Genomic DNA, 17214 nt, shown 5'->3' with positions numbered 1-17214 from the left:
GCGATTAATGCTTTTTGAGGCCGGTTCGGTTTCGGTTAGTTTATTTAAAAAAATAAAGATTTCCGTATCAATTATTTGAGTTGAATGCTTGTAACACAGAATAAAACAATTAGTAAAAAGTCCATGATGGTTGTGACTGCCCATTATGGCTTATTACTTATTAACCATTATTTATTCACATTACTTTAATAAAACATTTCTGTCGTTGTGTATATTGCATTTGTTTAATTGATGACTTCATTATTTCATTCCAAGTCATATCATATCTACTGAGCTACTGCTTATGATTTCTGACTAAATCACAATTTTGTCGTTTTTCTAAGTAAATAAGGCATATTTTTATGATTGCTGAATACCAACTATCAATCACTTAGATCATGTATTTTCAGGTAGGGATACAAAGAAAAAACGATGAGATTTGTGGGGATACCTCGCAAAGCAACAGCTGTTCCATCATGATAGCGCATTCTTCTGGCTCTTCCTTAGCTGGCATAAAATAAAAACAGAACAAGTAGATGCGCAATGGATTAAGGTCATTGTAGTTAATAACTACGTTTACTGCTCTAAACTATGTACAATATTGGTCTGTTGGAAACTACAACTCCCCACTAAATCGCAGAGTTCATGATGGATTAGATTTTTCTCTCGAGAAACCAAACTGTGCAATATGCGCATTAAATTTACATTAAACAAACGAACGAAACTGAATTCAAATAATTGAACCGACATCGGTCAATTAGTTGTTTCAAAACCAAAAAATAACCGACAATACAGTTAATCGCCCAGCACTAATATGAAATTACCAGCTGGCTGTCCACAATTTTTCTTATTGGCGCACATTTTCAGGAAGTGGTTACATTTTCTAATGTCCCATCAAAGATATTTATAACTAACCCAAGACAGTTCATCTGTGTCGTTTACAGTGGGAGCAAATGAAGCATGGTGGGCAAAACAAGCATAGCAAGCTTGCGAGAACCTATTGGCACGTTGTAGCATGTCTTTGCATTTTTCCGTTAGGGAACGCCTCCTCGGTGAAGTGCTCGTGTGCACAAACTTAATTCGACCTTGCTCTCTTTCAAAAACCGCGCAATTTTTAAAAAACGTTGGGCAAGCGTTAAGTCTATCAAACATTGTGCACTGTGCTGTAAATATAAACATGTATTAAGATCAGATGTTTCATCGATGAGAAAATTCAGACTTCCTCTCACTACCACATTTGGTGGTGAGAAAACGTTCTGAACAGATGCGTCAGTTTTATAGCCCCTGTGACATGTCTGGGTTACCCCTTCTGTTTGTTGTCCCACAACCACGAAGTCATAAACCCTGGCAATTAGTTTCTCTTCTTAAAATCAGATCTTAAACCCAACCTTAACCTTATGCCTTATGCCTATGAAGACCAATAAGCACAAATTTGTTTTCCTGAATTTTTACGATATTGACTTATTGTTGACTTCTGGGAAATGTAGTACTAAATGTTGGTGACGCACCTTGTACTACAGTCATTTGCTTGTTGAACAGTGCTTACGTTCATTAAATAGAAAATGCTGGAAGCAGTTCGACACTGAAAAACTCCATTATTTGTTGATGTATTTAGGTTTAATTACTTAGTAGGTAAATAGCAAGAGGCTATATATCTACCACTTGTCAGGCTGAGTTTGCAGCAGAGAACTTGGTTCTAAGCTGACAAATGTTAGAGGATTCATTGAGGAAATGTAATTTTAATGACTTCAATCAACTCTACAGTGCCTTACGGTTACTGCAATACATCATTGTAAATTAGAATGTGTTCTTAACTGACTTGCCTAGTTAAATAAAGGTTAAATAAATAAAAATAAATAGACTGGAACAGAAACACTAGACAAAGTGTACCATTTTGGTGAAAAGCAAACCCAAATGGAGTCGGTTCCTTCAGTAAACACATCAAATAGACAGAGCCTGTTTTGGGCATCAATACCTCATTGACCACTGCACTGCCAAATCCAAATGAACAGTTTTCGTTCCTTACTTTTTTTTTAAATATCAACTGTCGCAGTGAATAATATTGAAGGTTGGATATTTGATGGATGATACGACAACATAATGAAAAACTCAATTTGACTGAAAAGGTGAAAGGTTTTATTACAGTAAATCCATTCAAATCTCAACAGCTTTCAAAACGCAGGTTAAACATACAAAAACACATCTCACTTAACATAGTTATTTTTTATTATTAAATATTTAAAAAGCAGGTCAAGTTATTCACAAATAAAATGCAAACATGCAACACGTTTTGGGGAATGCATAATGAGTGGGACATCAGAAAAAATATATATAATTATTGACAGCACATGTTTACATTCCTTTTCATTTACACAATATATGACTAAAGCATTATGGTGCACTGCCAAGTTCAATAAGAATAAATGCAACATTAAAAAAAGGTATACAATGTACGTACTTGGAATATAGTATGTCAAATTACTCAGTGAACTGACTCACAACTTTCCCTAAGACATGTGGTTCAAAAGTCATATGAAAACATCTGAAATATACCTGACTTCCACTGAATACGAAGGTGGTTAGTTGCTGTTAAAACTAAAGTTGAAAATAATGTTCATTGTGGTCATACTAGTCTACACTAAAATGAGCTCCCTTCCCTTATGATACCGAAACAAACTTGTTTCTGTCACTGACGCACCAAATCTGGTGCAAATTAGGCATTTTCGAGTACACTGATTAATTTATCAGAATTCTTAGAATTCATGAAGATAGACAAATTATGACTAGTATGTGACTAACTCACTACTGCTTTTCATTCATGATTCTCATGGACCATACTGCCTCACTTCATGTAGAAAGGCAATTTCGAGTCTTCTAAGCTTTAATTATTGTTTTTGTAATTAATTTGTAATTGTGTGAATTGTGAGTCTATGGACATATAGTATTATCCATTCCAGAGTCAAATGTCAGTGCAACATATGGAGGAAGGTTATTTAGGAGATACTACGAGCCCTTCAGGGCATTTTCTTATTGCATTCTCATGATTAATATGGTTGATATGTAATAAAAAAAATCTAATAAACAATAACTTTGAAACAACGTACATAATGGAAGGATCATGGGACCGACCGAAGCTGGCAACATACAGAACACTTGCTGACAGATAAAAACACTATCTGTCCACTCCATACTACAACATTTTGTCACATCTAGAATTTTGGATGACTTATTTTTTTCACCCTTTGTCACTGTCCTTGAAAACTTCTGTGATGTTGTCTGCATGTGGCAGTATGTAATAACAGCCACCTGCCCACAGCATTTCACAACAGTCACAATAACACACAGAATGTAGAACAGCAGAGGAATATATATATATATATATATATATATATATAATAAACTAGGGTCATGTTTCTTTGCATGAGGTTGTTTCATGTGCTCAGTCTTCAGGAGAACAAAAAAATAAACAAACCACGAGGGGAAGAAAATACAAATGAGAAAAAAATAAAAATAAATAAAACCTGTAACAAAATTCTCACAAAACAAAAGGGCATGTTGTTGTGGTGGGGCCAGGGGCAAGGACAGGGAGTGATGGCAGTCAGTACTCATCCTGCTGATCATCAGGAACATCCTCTTCATGGACCCCTGGATCCACATCTTCTCCATCCACCTCTCCTGCACCTTCCTGAAGGGACACAAGCAGTCATAACATAATGTCAGGGCCAGAGCCACCATAGGTCTTTTCAAGTAATTAACAGCACCAGCAACCTAAATCAATTGATCAATCAAACAAAGGCCTGTGATTACAAAGAAAACGAAGTCCTTGAACGATTAGCAAAACCTTTGCTATCCAATCCAGTACCAACCTTCTAGAACCTAAAACAAACGTTGCACAACAACAACCCACACCCAATCGCCTCTGGGAAATTCCTATGAATGATCAATCAATGAAGAGCCAATCAAATACAGCCGACTGACCTGTTCGTCTGCAGAGTACAGAATCTCCATTAGCCGCTCCACGAACTGGGCGCTCTCCTGACCTTGTTCCTGTGCCAGCACTTCCACATCCCGCAGCTTTCCAAAGTAAAAGTCCCTCTCCTTCTCCACACCCTCAAGTGCAAGTTTTAATGTGTTCACCTGTACACAAAATGAGGAAAAGTAGTATTAGTATCATACAGACAAGTTGATATTCCTATCATCTATTTGTTTTACTTCACACACACCACAATTTTCTTTGTGTGGAAACTGTTTTGTATAATGATGTGCAGTATTAATGATTTTTCCATTGTCAATAAAATACAAAATGGTCACAAAGTTAGACAGCGCACCATCTTAAAAATATAGCTGTAATACACCACTGTTCCTCTGATCCCCAACTGCTTATTACTTGGATCGTTTTCATGTTTAGGGTTTAACAGTAATCTAATCCTTGGAAAATCAGGATTATGGAATGATCATTCAATGCCATTTGTAATTACTTGTCATATTGGTTTTGCCAAAAACAACACATACATATCCTTCTTACAAATCTAAACAGTGAGTCCAACTTAGATATATTAAATTGTAATGTCGCTGTTGTAGTAACTTATATATATTAAGTTGTAATTATTCTGTAGTAGTGACTTTATACCTGGTCGTTGAGCCCTGTGACCTGTGCTTCCAGTTCCCGCTCTCCTTTGGCCGGAGTTGTCGTTGGAGTTGCAACTGGGATTCTTTTTGCTGAAGAGGGTCTGGAGGATGGATGGGGGCTGCAGGGGTTTTGTTTCGGAGTTGTTGCACTTGCCCTGGTGGCTCCTGATCACAAAGATAAGTTAGAAAATGTAAATAATCTGGTCATGTCAGGGTGTTCCCACGTGGTCCCTTTTGTGAACTCACCTCGGTTTGTTAATTTTTCGTTCAGTGTGAACACTGACTTGACTAGTTGAATAAAAGTACATTTAAAATAGGAACTCAGACCCTTAAAAGAGCCCCTGAAGTGAACCAAACTGAGACCATCAAGGGGTGGTCTGAGTTCGGTTCGCTTGAATTCCGTGGTCCGGTTCCCGTTTTTAGGGCAATGCGAACCCAAAGCTTCCCAGGTTCCATTGTCATTATTACTGCACTACAGTAATGCAACACCATTTCCCCTGCCATAATCCCTCACATTGGTGCTACAAAAGAGAAAAGATAAGGTTAGTGGAAAAAAATGTGCGCCGTTTTTGGATATTGATTAGCGATTGTCAAGAACGCAGAGAAATTCCAAATTGTGTGGAGTTTTGTACTGACACGACGTTCAGATTATTTGTTTGCACTATGTGATCTATATGCTAAGAAAGCTTCATACGCTGTTTATTTCATTTGTGGGGTTTGAATAATGTGAGAAGACAAAATACTTGGCAATAATCACAAAATAGGATACAAAATCAAGAGACGTGCTATCCGGGACGTGCTACTCTAACGTTACCCCATGGAAGTCAACATTTAAAATAGTTAAGGAAAGGTAAGGGTTAAGGTTAGGATTTAGGGTAGGAACGTCCCAAAGAGCCTCGATAGCACTAAGCATAAAATCAACGCTAGCTCTTTTTAATTTATTTAACCTTTATTTAACTAGGCAAGTCATTCGTAAAGGGCCAGTGGCCTATATTGGGTGTAAAATGTTCAATTACAGCATTATTTAATCTGCAGTATTCTTCTGCTATTTATTCTGTTACCAATCATTTTTACATGTTAATATTATCTTCAAATTATAAATCTCATCTTTTAACTAAATGCAATCTATTAGCTTCCAAAAAGTATATCTAGATGTCCAATAACATGATCTGATAGAATGGCTTTGTAAAAACCCAGAGTGCATTGAGTGAATGTTGGAAAAAGATCTTGGTTCCTTTATAAACATAGCAATGTGAATGCGAAGAGGACTCAGACCAGGTCAAGTGAACTGGCAAAAGAGTTGAGTCCTTATTCAAAGGCATGGGTAGTGTGAATACAAAAAGAACAGTTATTTTTCTTTTTACCCCAGAGTAAAGAGGACTGATATAGGTTCATTAAAGAGGACTATGTGAAAACACCCTCAGCCAGTTTCTTAATCTACATAAACAATGTCTGTTGTCCAGAGGGGTGTCCTACAAAACAGGATCAATGAGTTAGCAGGCTAACTTTGATAAACAACCAGAATTAAACAAATGTTCTGGTTCATTAAGAAAGCTAAACTTATGTGTTTTTGGTTGTTGAGTCAGTTAGACCATGCTCATTTCAAGCACATCTTTAAAAAACAACAACATTATTTCCTAATATTTAGGCAAGTTATCTGGCTAACACATTGATCCTGCTTTCTATTAGATAGACCCCTCAGGAAGCTGGTCTTACCTGCAGTGGGGGAGCTGGCTGCGTGGTGTTGGGACTTTTTTGGCAGGTTGAAGATCTGCTCACCGGGGTCAGGTGGGGGGATGGCATCCTGACCCTGTCTGGCCTGAAGTGGGTCGTAATCCTTACCGTCATAGTTGGCATCAAAGAACCTCTTAAACCACTGGATGAAGTCAAGGTTGTCCTGAAATCTGGCTTTCACAAGCTTCTCCACAGGAATAATCTTTAAAGAGGAGAAGTGGAAATAAATGATCAAGATAAACAATTACCCCAATTATTTTAATAATCTGGACTTCATGTGACTTGACAAATTAGAAGGAAAAAATGAAGGAACTTTGTGTGTGTTCTATCTAATATAGCCTTGCCAATGCAACTAACTGTCATTAGCAGCTACGGTAGGTCACGTCAGCACACTACTTGGCCTCATCCTCTCACCTTGTCCACATTCATTCTCTTGAAAGAGGCCTGCAGCAGCTTGAAGTTATGAATGTACTCATGCTCAAATTTAGCCTGGAACTTAACCTTCTTAAGATGGACACAGCCAGGGAATAGCAAATCCATGAACTGGCAGTAGGCTGCTCCTAGAAGGGAATTGAGGTGTGACAAAAATTACTGCTTGTTTCTCTTCTGATACAAGTGCAAACTAATTATATTTTTCAGGCACATGCTTGATGGAAATGTTTCTCCGTACTGCCATTAGCAAACCTGTGCACAACACATCCTTTCAATTAAAAGACGCAGACTAGAGACCATGGAATTAGTACCATTAGCACACCTTGCGACAGGACTGTGTGTGGTTCAGGAGAGATTGGATTACTTGGGGTAGCCATGGCATGGTAGGCACAGCAAGTGCGCAAACTAGTTTTATTAATAGCACAGTCCGTCTTCTCTGTCAGAGCAAGGTTAGGTTAGGAGCAAGGTTGGGGTTACACCAGGTTTCTTTGATTATACATATTACTATGCTTATTAGAGGGTTATCAGCAAAAGTTGGGCATATAAGAGAGGACAAGAATGGCCATCTGTTTCTCATCCAATACCTATAGTATCATCCTGCATCTCCCTTCTTATGCTAGGCCTATATCTTGAGGTCCTTGGTTCTGGAAGGAAGCACAGTTTGCAGCAGAGTTAAAGAGGGTAATTATTCTTACCTGAGGAGAGCTGCTCCACTTTAGTGTAGTTCAGACCGAGAAGATCGTTAACCCAGGCAGTGATATCATGCCTGCTCATAGTCTCCTGGGTTATTGAGGTAGAATATACGTTGACCGCCATCCCCCAACTGCAAAAGACAGGAAGGCATCTCTGTCAGTTATAATTCACTTTCTAAAAAACATTACCATCTTGTATTCCTTTTACATAATGGTTAGCCAACATTCTGTACACACAATTGTTGACCAACAGATAAAAACCTGCACATAATTTTCAACTACTGCCATTAAACAGAGAGATGCAGTAGCAAAGATTAAGCAAGGCAGACAACAACAATACAAACCATCAAGGGGAAACTCACGGATTTGACAGCAAGCAAGTAAACATAGGCATATAACCACAGCTACTAGATACTGTACGAAATTAAGCGAAGGTCTAGTAATGTGATAACATGTTAGTAACACATATATAAAGATAAAGGATGTCCAATTAAACAGCAATGGATACACACTATCAACACTAAACATGCAAATACACTCATAACAGGAGAGGGCTCAAACAAATATGGAAAAAGCATTCAGGAGAGTATTGAATTTGAGTGAAGTTTGAGTATAGTTGTACTACAAATCTACATGTGATGAGGAGACATTGCATGAGGATATAAAAAAACGTATCTTCATATTGAAGCTGGCTATTGTGAGTTTTAAGAAACATCAATGGAGCAAAGTGAAATGAACATGGTGTAAGCTCTCACAGTGCAAACAAATAGCATGAATAGTATAATGTGTGAAACTGTTGATAACCAGTGATCACAGTAACTTCAAACATGGTCTTTGTCGAGTGTAGCCTACATTATGCAAGAACATTGTAAAAGTGCAACAAAATAGCGTTTTTCACCGCTTTGGTATTATTTCATTCTAAATGATGAGGCTGAAAGACAATGTCAAAATGTAAGACCCGAGTTGTTATCGCACAATTTCATATTCTCAGATGGGTATCAGAAATAAAAAACGGGCCTACTAATGTCTAGTGTTCTATCGATCCACCATACCAAACACTTAGCTAATAATCTTACATCCCACTGTCACAGATAACAAGAAGGGCTGGCCACTTAGCGGCAGACGGACAATGCATTTCCATTACGGTAACAGCTAACGTTAGGCTACAATTACATCAAGCGCATAATTTATTCCAATGACCCAAACTGACCAAATTTGGACTGAAGTTTCGGTTTCGAACTATCCTCTTTCATTGATTTCGCACTGATAAAAAGGACAGCCGTTCTCGTGTCAACAAAGCGGATGTACTGCTAGCTTTGTTAGCTCATTGGCTATACTTGACCCAGACAGAAGAGCTTATCATTTGAACAGACTGGTTTTATAACCATGTCATATAATACAAGGAATAGCTAAGACAATAAAGGTGCCCCTTTTCCCAGAACACACGATTAGGCAGGGTTTGGACCAACAAAAATAGTATAGCAGCTACTTGCAATCTTTAACGTTATAGTCAAGACAGTGACTGTGTATGTGATAATGGAGCAGGCTAACGGGGTAGTCTTTTTGACAACGGTCTTATTTCCAACTCGCCACATAATTTGTGCCGTTTTATCACTGTAAATGTCACGTATTTCGCTTTGGCAGAATTGTTAACTTGCAGAGGCCTCCTCAAAACGATTTAACCAATGATTAAGAAACAGCACGTACATGTTGGATTTGATAATGACAAGTCACCAAGAAGGCAATACATGCACGAGCCGATTCATTGTAACGGAATCGAAATAGCACTAGACCGTGGCATGGAAAACATGCAATGCTCGTGAAACAAATGTTCTGGGTTTTGCAGCAACCTTGTGCTCAAAGCCTTGCTATGAAACCACGCCAACTGCGGCATTTGCACTGATTTACCTGTAGGCGCGCTCTCCTCGCACTGTATTTTTTCTGTAAGGAATGCAGTTGGATCCGTCCGTTGGGATGATGTCGTTGTTATTCTCTCCATTTGGGGACAGTGCTTGGGTGGGACCAGGCATTGGGTCTCTAAAATATTGAACAGATTATCTGCTCTCTCTCGCTCTATGAAAGGACGATGCAATATAAAGTGACGCACCTCGGGCTCGTTCTCTAGTCTGCTTATTCTTCACAAATCTGTCTCTGGTGACGTCACTGCACCCTAACCAACCACGTGACTGATGGGGTGGCGGTGCGCTTCTTGGAAGGTGGACGGCGAATTCCACTAATATAAACGAAGGAACATAGGGACCCTTTCTCACTCAAACGCAAAATGTTTGGTTTATTTCGTGCCTCGGAGTCAATAGCAATAGTTGGCCTACTTGAAGACATTTAAATGCCAGGCCTTTATTATAAAATTATGCATCTATTGTGCTTGTTGGTTTTCTATATTCTCATTATTTGGGCGAGTGAGAATTCAATTGCTTGTTGGATTGAATTTACATAACAATATTAATGGTTATTATATTGCTGAAATGCAGAAGAATAATAGTGGATCTGTGACTGGGACATATAGGACCAATTCTAGTTTTTATTTTATTTTGCATACTGGTAAGCAGTTTCATTAATGTTGCACTGAAAACCAACCCACTGATGGCTAGTGCTGAGTATTAACCAATTTATTTATTTTTGGTTTCCAAAAACAACTAATTTATTGATGTTGGTTCAATTACTTAAATTCCATTTAGTTCTATTTTTCTGTGAGCTCAATACTTTAAATAACAGGCCAACAGTCTACATAGTTTAGCTGTGGTAATTAACTACAATAGCCATCATCTATTGCATACCTACTTGTCCAGTCTGTTTATTTTATGCCTGCTACATTAAGTGGGACAGACACTGAGAAGAGAGAAAAATGTGCAATGGAGAGGTATAGTGAGCAGTTGCTTCACGAGGTATCTCTCCCTAAAAATACATTATCCAAGTATTTGATAGTTGGTATTCAGCAGTTATAAAAGTATGCCTTATTTACTTTGAACGACTAAAATAGTGTTGTCAGACAGCATAGGCAGTAGTTCTATAGAGATGAGATGACTTACAATAAAATAAAGTCATTGACAAAAACAAATGCAATATGCAGAACTGAAATATTTTATAAAAGTCATGTGAATAAATTATGGTGAATAAGTGATAAGCAGTAATGGGACTTTTAATTTTTTATTCTGTGTTGTTACAGCATTCAACCACATAATGCATAGGGCATTTCACGCAAAAAAAATAGAAACCAAAAACCTGATTAAAAAAAAATATTGATAATCGAACTGACCTCAAAAAAGGACTAATCGCTCCTCACTATGGCTTAAAAGGATTGCCTTCTAAAGTGCTGTACTACAATCACAAGTAGCAGAAAAAAAACTTTGTTGTTAGCCATACTATAAGGTACAGGACCAACCTTGGTCCTGGAGAGCTACTGAGCGTATGCTGGCTTCCGTTCCAACTCTGATTCATCTACTGGTAATAAATAGATTAGTTGAAACATAATACCTGTATATAGGCCAGTTTATCAATTAGCTCAACTGAAACTTGTCATTTTGTTGAGACAGTACCTGCCACAACTAATATATATATATATATATATACTGCTCAAAAAAATAAAGGGAACACTAAAATAACACATCCTAGATCTGAATGAATGAAATATTCTTATTAAATACTCATTTCTTTAAATAGTTGAATGTGCTGACAACAAAATCACACAAAAATGATCAATGGAAATCAAATGTACCAACCCATGGAGGTCTGGATTTGGAGTCACACTCAAAATTAAAGTGGAAAACCACACTACAGGCTGATCCAACTTTGATGTAATGTCCTTAAAACAAGTCAAAATTAGGCTCAGTAGTGTGTGTGGCCTCCACGTGCCTGTATGACCTCACTACAATGCCTGGGCATGCTCCTGATGAGGTGGCAGATGGTCTCCTGAGGGATCTCCTCCCAGACCTGGACTAAAGCATTGAGACATGATGTCCCAGATGTGCTCAATTGGATTCAGGTTTGGGGAATGTATATACACTGCTCAAAATAATTAAGGGAACAGTGTATATACACTGCTCAAAAATATAAAGGGAACACTTAAACAACACAATGTAACTCCAAGTCAATTACACTTCTGTGAAATCAAACTGTCCACTTAGGAAGCAACACTGATTGACAAATGTCACATGCTGTTTTGCAAATGGAATAGACAACAGGTGGAAATTATAGGCAATTAGCAAGATACCCCCAATAAAGGAGTGGTTCTGCAGGTGATAACCACAGACCACTTCTCAGTTCCTATGCTTCCTGGCTGATGTTTTGGTCACTTTTGAATGCTGACGGTGCTTTCACTCTAGTGGTAGCATGAGACGGAGTCTACAACCCACACAAGTGGCTCAGGTAGTGCAGCTCATCCAGGATGGCACATCAATATGAGCTGTGGCAAGGTTTGCTGTGTCTGTCAGCATAGTGTCCAGAGCATGGAGGCGCTACCAGGAGACAGGCTGCATCAGGAGACGTGGAGGAGGAAGTAGGAGGACAACAACCCAGCAGCAGGACCACTACCTCTGCCTTTGTGCAAGGAGGAGCAGGAGGAGCACTGCCAGAGCCCTTCAAAATGACCTCCAGCAGGCCACAAATGTGCATGTGTCTGCTCAAATGGTCAGAAACAGACTCCATGAGGGTGGTATGAGGGCCCGACGTCCACAGGTGGGGGTTGTGGCATTTCTTTGGGGGGGCCGCACAGCCCTCCATGTGCTCGCCAGAGGTAGCCTGACTGCCATTAGGTACCGAGATGAGATCCTCAGACCCCTTGTGAGACCATATGCTGGTGCGGTTGGCCCTGGGTTCCTCCTAATGCAAGACAATGCTAAACCTCATGTGGCTGGAGTGTCAGCAGTTCCTGCAAGAGGAAGGCATTGATGCTATGGACTGGCCCGCCCGTTCCCCAGACCTGAATCCAATTGAGCACATCATGTCTCGCTCCATCCACCAACGCCACCACAGACTGTCCAGCACAACTGTCCAGGAGTTGGCGGATGCTTTAGTCCAATTTTGAGTGGGACTCCAAATCCAGACCTCCATGGGTTGATAAATGTGATTTCCATTGATAATTTGTGTGATTTTGTTGTCAGCACATTCAACTATGCAAAGAAAAAAGTATTTAATAATTCATATTCATTTAATATTTCATTCATTCAGATCTAGGATGTGTTATTTTAGTGTTCCCTTTATTTTTTTGAGCAGTAATTATATATATACACACACACACACACACACACACACACACACACACACACACACACACATACATACATATATATATATATATATATATATATATATATATATACACACATACATATACATATATATATATGTATGTATGTATGAGGGCTGCACTGTCCCACAAACACACCACATGGCAGGCTGTACCCCTACTTCCGCCAGATGCCTCTATTAATTCTTACGTCATTTGTCAAGTTGGTGTCCTACTGTAATCTGCCGAGACACTCGTGTCCCCCGGCGACCAGTTCGTTCATAAAACCTCCTCCACTCAGGTTGCAAATGCGTCGGTTACTTGGTTTCCTCCTTGACTTGATTTAATGGTGCGCCTGTCTAAAAACAAAACTGGGAAAATATACATACACTCTTAATAAAACCCCTTTTTCCACCACCATACTAGTGGCTAATGCCACTTCCTGATGTTGCGTACACTGTTCAGCCATGGGTAAACAGACTGCTGAATGCGGTACACAACATCCGGAAGCAGCATTAACCACTAACATGGTGGTGGAAAGTGTTTTAAGACAGAACGCATATTTTCCTGTTTTTTAAAGCTGGTGGCCCATTAAATCGACTTGAAGTGGAAACCGGCACCTTTTCAGCCTGGTTTAAGATATACCTTGCTCTAGGGCACAACGGTTGTAGGTTGTATCAGAGATAGTGATGCCAGAAACCTCTGGTTGCCAGTTGACCGATTACTGTGAATCCCGCAAGATTCTTCCAGTGTCAGACGTAAGCCATGATTGCAACCCTCAGATTACCAGCCATTCTCTAACAAACCGCCCTGCCAAACCCTCAGGTGTTAGTGCTGGGCAAGAACAAAAGCCTGCTGCCTTGAGTCTCCATGACAGAAACACACTGTTACAGTCATGCATAATTTATATACCTCAGGGAACAATAAACCTTTTTATTTTATTTTTGTATACAGTACCAGTCAAAAGTTTGGACACGTACTCATTCAAGGGTTTCTTTATTTGTACTATTTTCTACATTGTAGAATAAAAGTGAAGACATCAAAACAACTAAATAACACATTTGGAATCATGTAGTAACCAAAAAAAAGTGTTAGAGATTCTTCAAAGTAGCCACCCTTTGCCTCGATGACAGCTTTGCACACTCTTGGCATTCTCTCAACCAGCTTCATGAGGTAGTCACCTGGAATGCATTTCAATTAACAGGTGTGCCTTGTTAAAAGTTAAATTTGTGGAATTTCATTCCTTCTTAATGCATTGGAGCCAATCAGTTGTGTTGTGACAAGGTAGGGGTGGTATACAGAATATAGCCCTAGTTGGTAAAAGACCAAGTCCATATTATGGCAAGAACAGCTCAAATATGCAAAGACAAACAACAGTCAATTTCTTTAAGACATGAAGGTCAGTCAACGTGGAACATTAAGAACTTTTAAAGTTCATTCAAGTGCAGTCGCAAAAACCATCAAGTGCTGTGATGAGAGGAAGGAAAGGAAGAACCAGAGTTACCTCTGCTGCAGATAAGTTCATTAGAGTTACTAGCTTCAGAAATTGAAGCCCAAATAAATGCTTCACACAGAGTTCAAGTAACAGACACATCTCAACATCAACTGTTCAGAGGAGACTGCGTGAATCAGGCCTTCATGGTCAAATTGCTGCAAATAAACCACCACTAAAGGACGCCAATAAGAAGAAGAGACTTGCTTGTGCCAAGAAACACAAGCAATGGACATCAGACCAGTGGAAATCTGTCCTTTGGTCTGATGAATCCATATTCTTAATTTTTGGTTCCATCCACCTTGTGTTTGTGAGACGCAGAGTAGGTGAACGGATGATCTATACATGTGTGGTTCCCACCGTGAAGCATAGAGGAGGAGATGTGATGGTGTGGGGGTGCTTTGCTGGTGACACCATGTAATTTATTTAGAATTCAAGGGACACTTAACCAGCATGGCTACCATAACACCTCCAGGCTCTGTAAGGGCTATTTGACCAAGGAGAGTGATGAAGTGCTGCATCAGATGACCTGGCCTCAACCCAATTGAGATGTTTGGGATGAGTTGGACTGCAGAGTGAAGGAAAGTCAGCCAACAAATTCTCAGCATATGTGGTAACTCCTTCAAGACTGATGGAAAAGCATTCCATGTGAAGCTGGTTGGGAGAATGCCAAGCATGTGCAAAGCTGTCAAAGGCAAAGGGGTGCTACTTTGAAGAATCTAAAATATATTTTGATTCGTTTAACACTTTATTGGTTACTACATGATTCCGTGTGTGTTATTTCATAGTGTTGATGTCTTCACTATTATTCTACAATGTAGAAAATAGTAAAAATAAAGAAAACCCTTGAACAAGTGTGTCCAAACTTTTGACTGGTATTGTATATGAATGAAATATAAGCCAGCCTGAGTAGTAATCCTCTGACAGTGCACACACTGTTTATTATTGGTACAACTAGAACACAGTGTACTCTGCGCACTGACTGAAGAAATATTCAGTCAGTGTACATATGCCCTCAAGAAAAGCAGGAATGAAAACATTGCCAAAGACACAACATGAAAACGTTCTGATGATTAAACACATAGCTGTTCTCTATCTCAAATCAACACCGGGAAAATATGGATAATGATGACTGCAGAAATCATAACATAAGGAAAACATGCCAAGTTGAATTGGCCATTTCAGATCTCTTTTGCAGCTGCTTAGGGGCATCAGCTGTCTTGGACACCTAGCTGGCTGGTACTGAATTACTGTATTGATTTGCACTGTACCATTGTGGTGCCATGCTGTTCAATGTTGTGTTAAACCAGAGCAGCAGTCAGCACAGTGTACAAATGAAGAAGTTTCTCTCTGGTGGCTGAGACTTGTCAAAGGACTTCATAGCTGAATATCTTTTTTTTTACAAGCATCATCTTGTTTTTTGATATCCACGTTGTTCTAGAGAGTTTTGGTTACAATTTGCAGTCCCCTTTCTCGCGGGAAGTGGTTCAACTGTGCAAAGTGTCACGTACTAAAAAGACACACACACAAACCGAAGTGAAAGTGGAGTAGTGAGTGAAACTTCCAAACTAGTAGGTGGCTAGCTGTCAAACCAAACATAGTTAGCATGCTAGCTAGCTGGCTAATCAATGTATACCGGTAGCTAGCACTACCACGGTAACGTACACTGCTGGACTAGCAAGCTAGCAATAATTACAAGCCCACTTTGACAGAAACCGGTAGCCAACATATACAGTATTAACCACATTACATCGAGTACAATTCAACAATATACTGAGGTGTACAGCCCGCCATGCATGTCCTAAAACATGTTCAACAAGTTTGACAAAAAAATTCACATTGCAACCGTAGATTTTTTGACTCACCAGTGAACTCAGATTTCAGGTTATTCGGTGTTCAAAAGCTGCTATTTTCCTGAGTCACCCCACCCTCTTTCCACTCATTGTAGGAGCTGATGACGCCGATAACGTACACATGTTTCATTCGACAAAGAACCAGCGTTGCTGAAGCCGATTGGCTTGATTGTAACATCTGGTGTGATTTCGACCAGTCATAAGTTGATGCGTTGCTCATTGTGTACAACTGACAGCTACTGTACGTGGGCATTGGAGTTGCCTCTGCACTCTCCTTTTTTAGTAACATGATAATGCATTCCTGCATTCCTTTTAGTATTACACAATAAGACAATATGCAATGTATACAGAGAAAATGCAGTATGTCATTGAATTTCTAATTCTTATTTTTTATATATTTCATTTTTCTTTTAAATTATCCAACTTGTACTTTTGTACTTCAAATGAAGGGTTTCACCTTCAAGATTCCTATACCACATTGGCTGCATCCGTAATGGGTCAGCGGTCAAACGACCTCCACTCATCACTGTAAAACGCTCCCTGAAACACTTCAGCGAGCAGGCCTTTCTAATCGACCTGGCTGGGGTATCCTAGAAGGATATTGATCTCATCCCGTCAGTAGAGGATGCCTGGATATTTTTTTTAAATGCCTTCCTAACCATCTTAAATAAACATGTCCCATTCAAGAAATGTAGAACCAGGAACAGATATAGCCCTTGGTTCTCCCCAGACATGACTGCCCTTAACCAACACAAAAACATCCTATGGCGTTCTGCATTAGCATCGAACAGCCCCCGTGATATGCAGCTGTTCAGGGAAGATAGAAACCATTATACACAGGCAGTTAGAAAAGCCAAGGATAGCTTTTTCAAGCAGAAATTTGCTTCCTGCAACACTAACTCAAAAAAGTTCTGGGACACTGTAAAGTCCATGGAGAATAAGAACACCTCCTCCCAGCTGCCCACTGCACTGAAGATAGGAAACACTGTCACCACTGATAAATCCACCATAATTGAGAATTTCAATAAGCATTTTTCTACGGCTGGCCATGCTCTCCACCTGGCTACCCCTACCCCGGTCAACAGCACTGCACCCCCCACAGCAACTCGCCCAAGTCTTCCCCATGTCTCCTTCTCCCAAATCCAGTCAGCTGATGTTCTG

At 39.5% G+C, this 17214-nt stretch overlaps 1 protein-coding gene across 6 annotated transcripts; it reads right to left on the bottom strand.

Moving 5' to 3' along the window:
* Positions 1-2092: 2092 nt before the first annotated feature.
* Positions 2093-16226, bottom strand: LOC109874836 (microtubule-associated protein RP/EB family member 2). Of its 6 annotated transcripts, XM_020466855.2 has the most exons (9): positions 16066-16141; positions 12920-13079; positions 10867-10925; positions 7470-7597; positions 6757-6902; positions 6325-6544; positions 4610-4773; positions 3958-4116; positions 2187-3664 (listed from the first exon to the last, which is right to left on the bottom strand). In XM_020466855.2, the coding sequence occupies exons 3-9, from the start codon at positions 10920-10922 to the stop codon at positions 3578-3580; spliced, it is 960 nt and encodes a 319-aa protein (XP_020322444.1). In that variant the 5' UTR covers positions 10923-10925; positions 12920-13079; positions 16066-16141; the 3' UTR covers positions 2187-3577. The 6 variants fall into 6 exon arrangements, with proteins under 6 accessions (XP_020322441.1, XP_020322444.1, XP_020322443.1 ...); XM_020466854.2 differs by lacking the exon at positions 12920-13079 and having other exon boundaries at positions 10867-10922; positions 16066-16128; XM_020466853.2 differs by lacking the exon at positions 12920-13079 and having other exon boundaries at positions 16066-16124.
* Positions 16227-17214: the final 988 nt, after the last annotated feature.

Source organism: Oncorhynchus kisutch, linkage group LG30 (genome assembly GCF_002021735.2).
Source record: "Oncorhynchus kisutch isolate 150728-3 linkage group LG30, Okis_V2, whole genome shotgun sequence".
In the NCBI taxonomy this organism is placed as follows: Eukaryota; Metazoa; Chordata; class Actinopteri; order Salmoniformes; family Salmonidae; genus Oncorhynchus; species Oncorhynchus kisutch.
Note: the sequence above shows the minus strand (reverse complement) of the source record. Positions and strands in the feature narration are given on the sequence as shown.

What these genes read in the sequence shown, in the direction of transcription:
- LOC109874836 (XM_020466852.2), bottom strand. Translation starts at nt 9,496, where the DNA reads ATGCCTGGTCCCACCCAAGCACTGTCCCCAAATGGAGAGAATAACAAC. An exon ending in CGAGGAGAGCGCGCCTACAG is followed by an intron (nt 7,598 to 9,374) that starts GTAAATCAGTGC and finishes TGTCTTTTGCAG; the next exon opens with TTGGGGGATGGCGGTCAACG. An exon ending in AGAGAATGAATGTGGACAAG is followed by an intron (nt 6,545 to 6,756) that starts GTGAGAGGATGA and finishes TCCTCTTTAAAG; the next exon opens with ATTATTCCTGTGGAGAAGCT.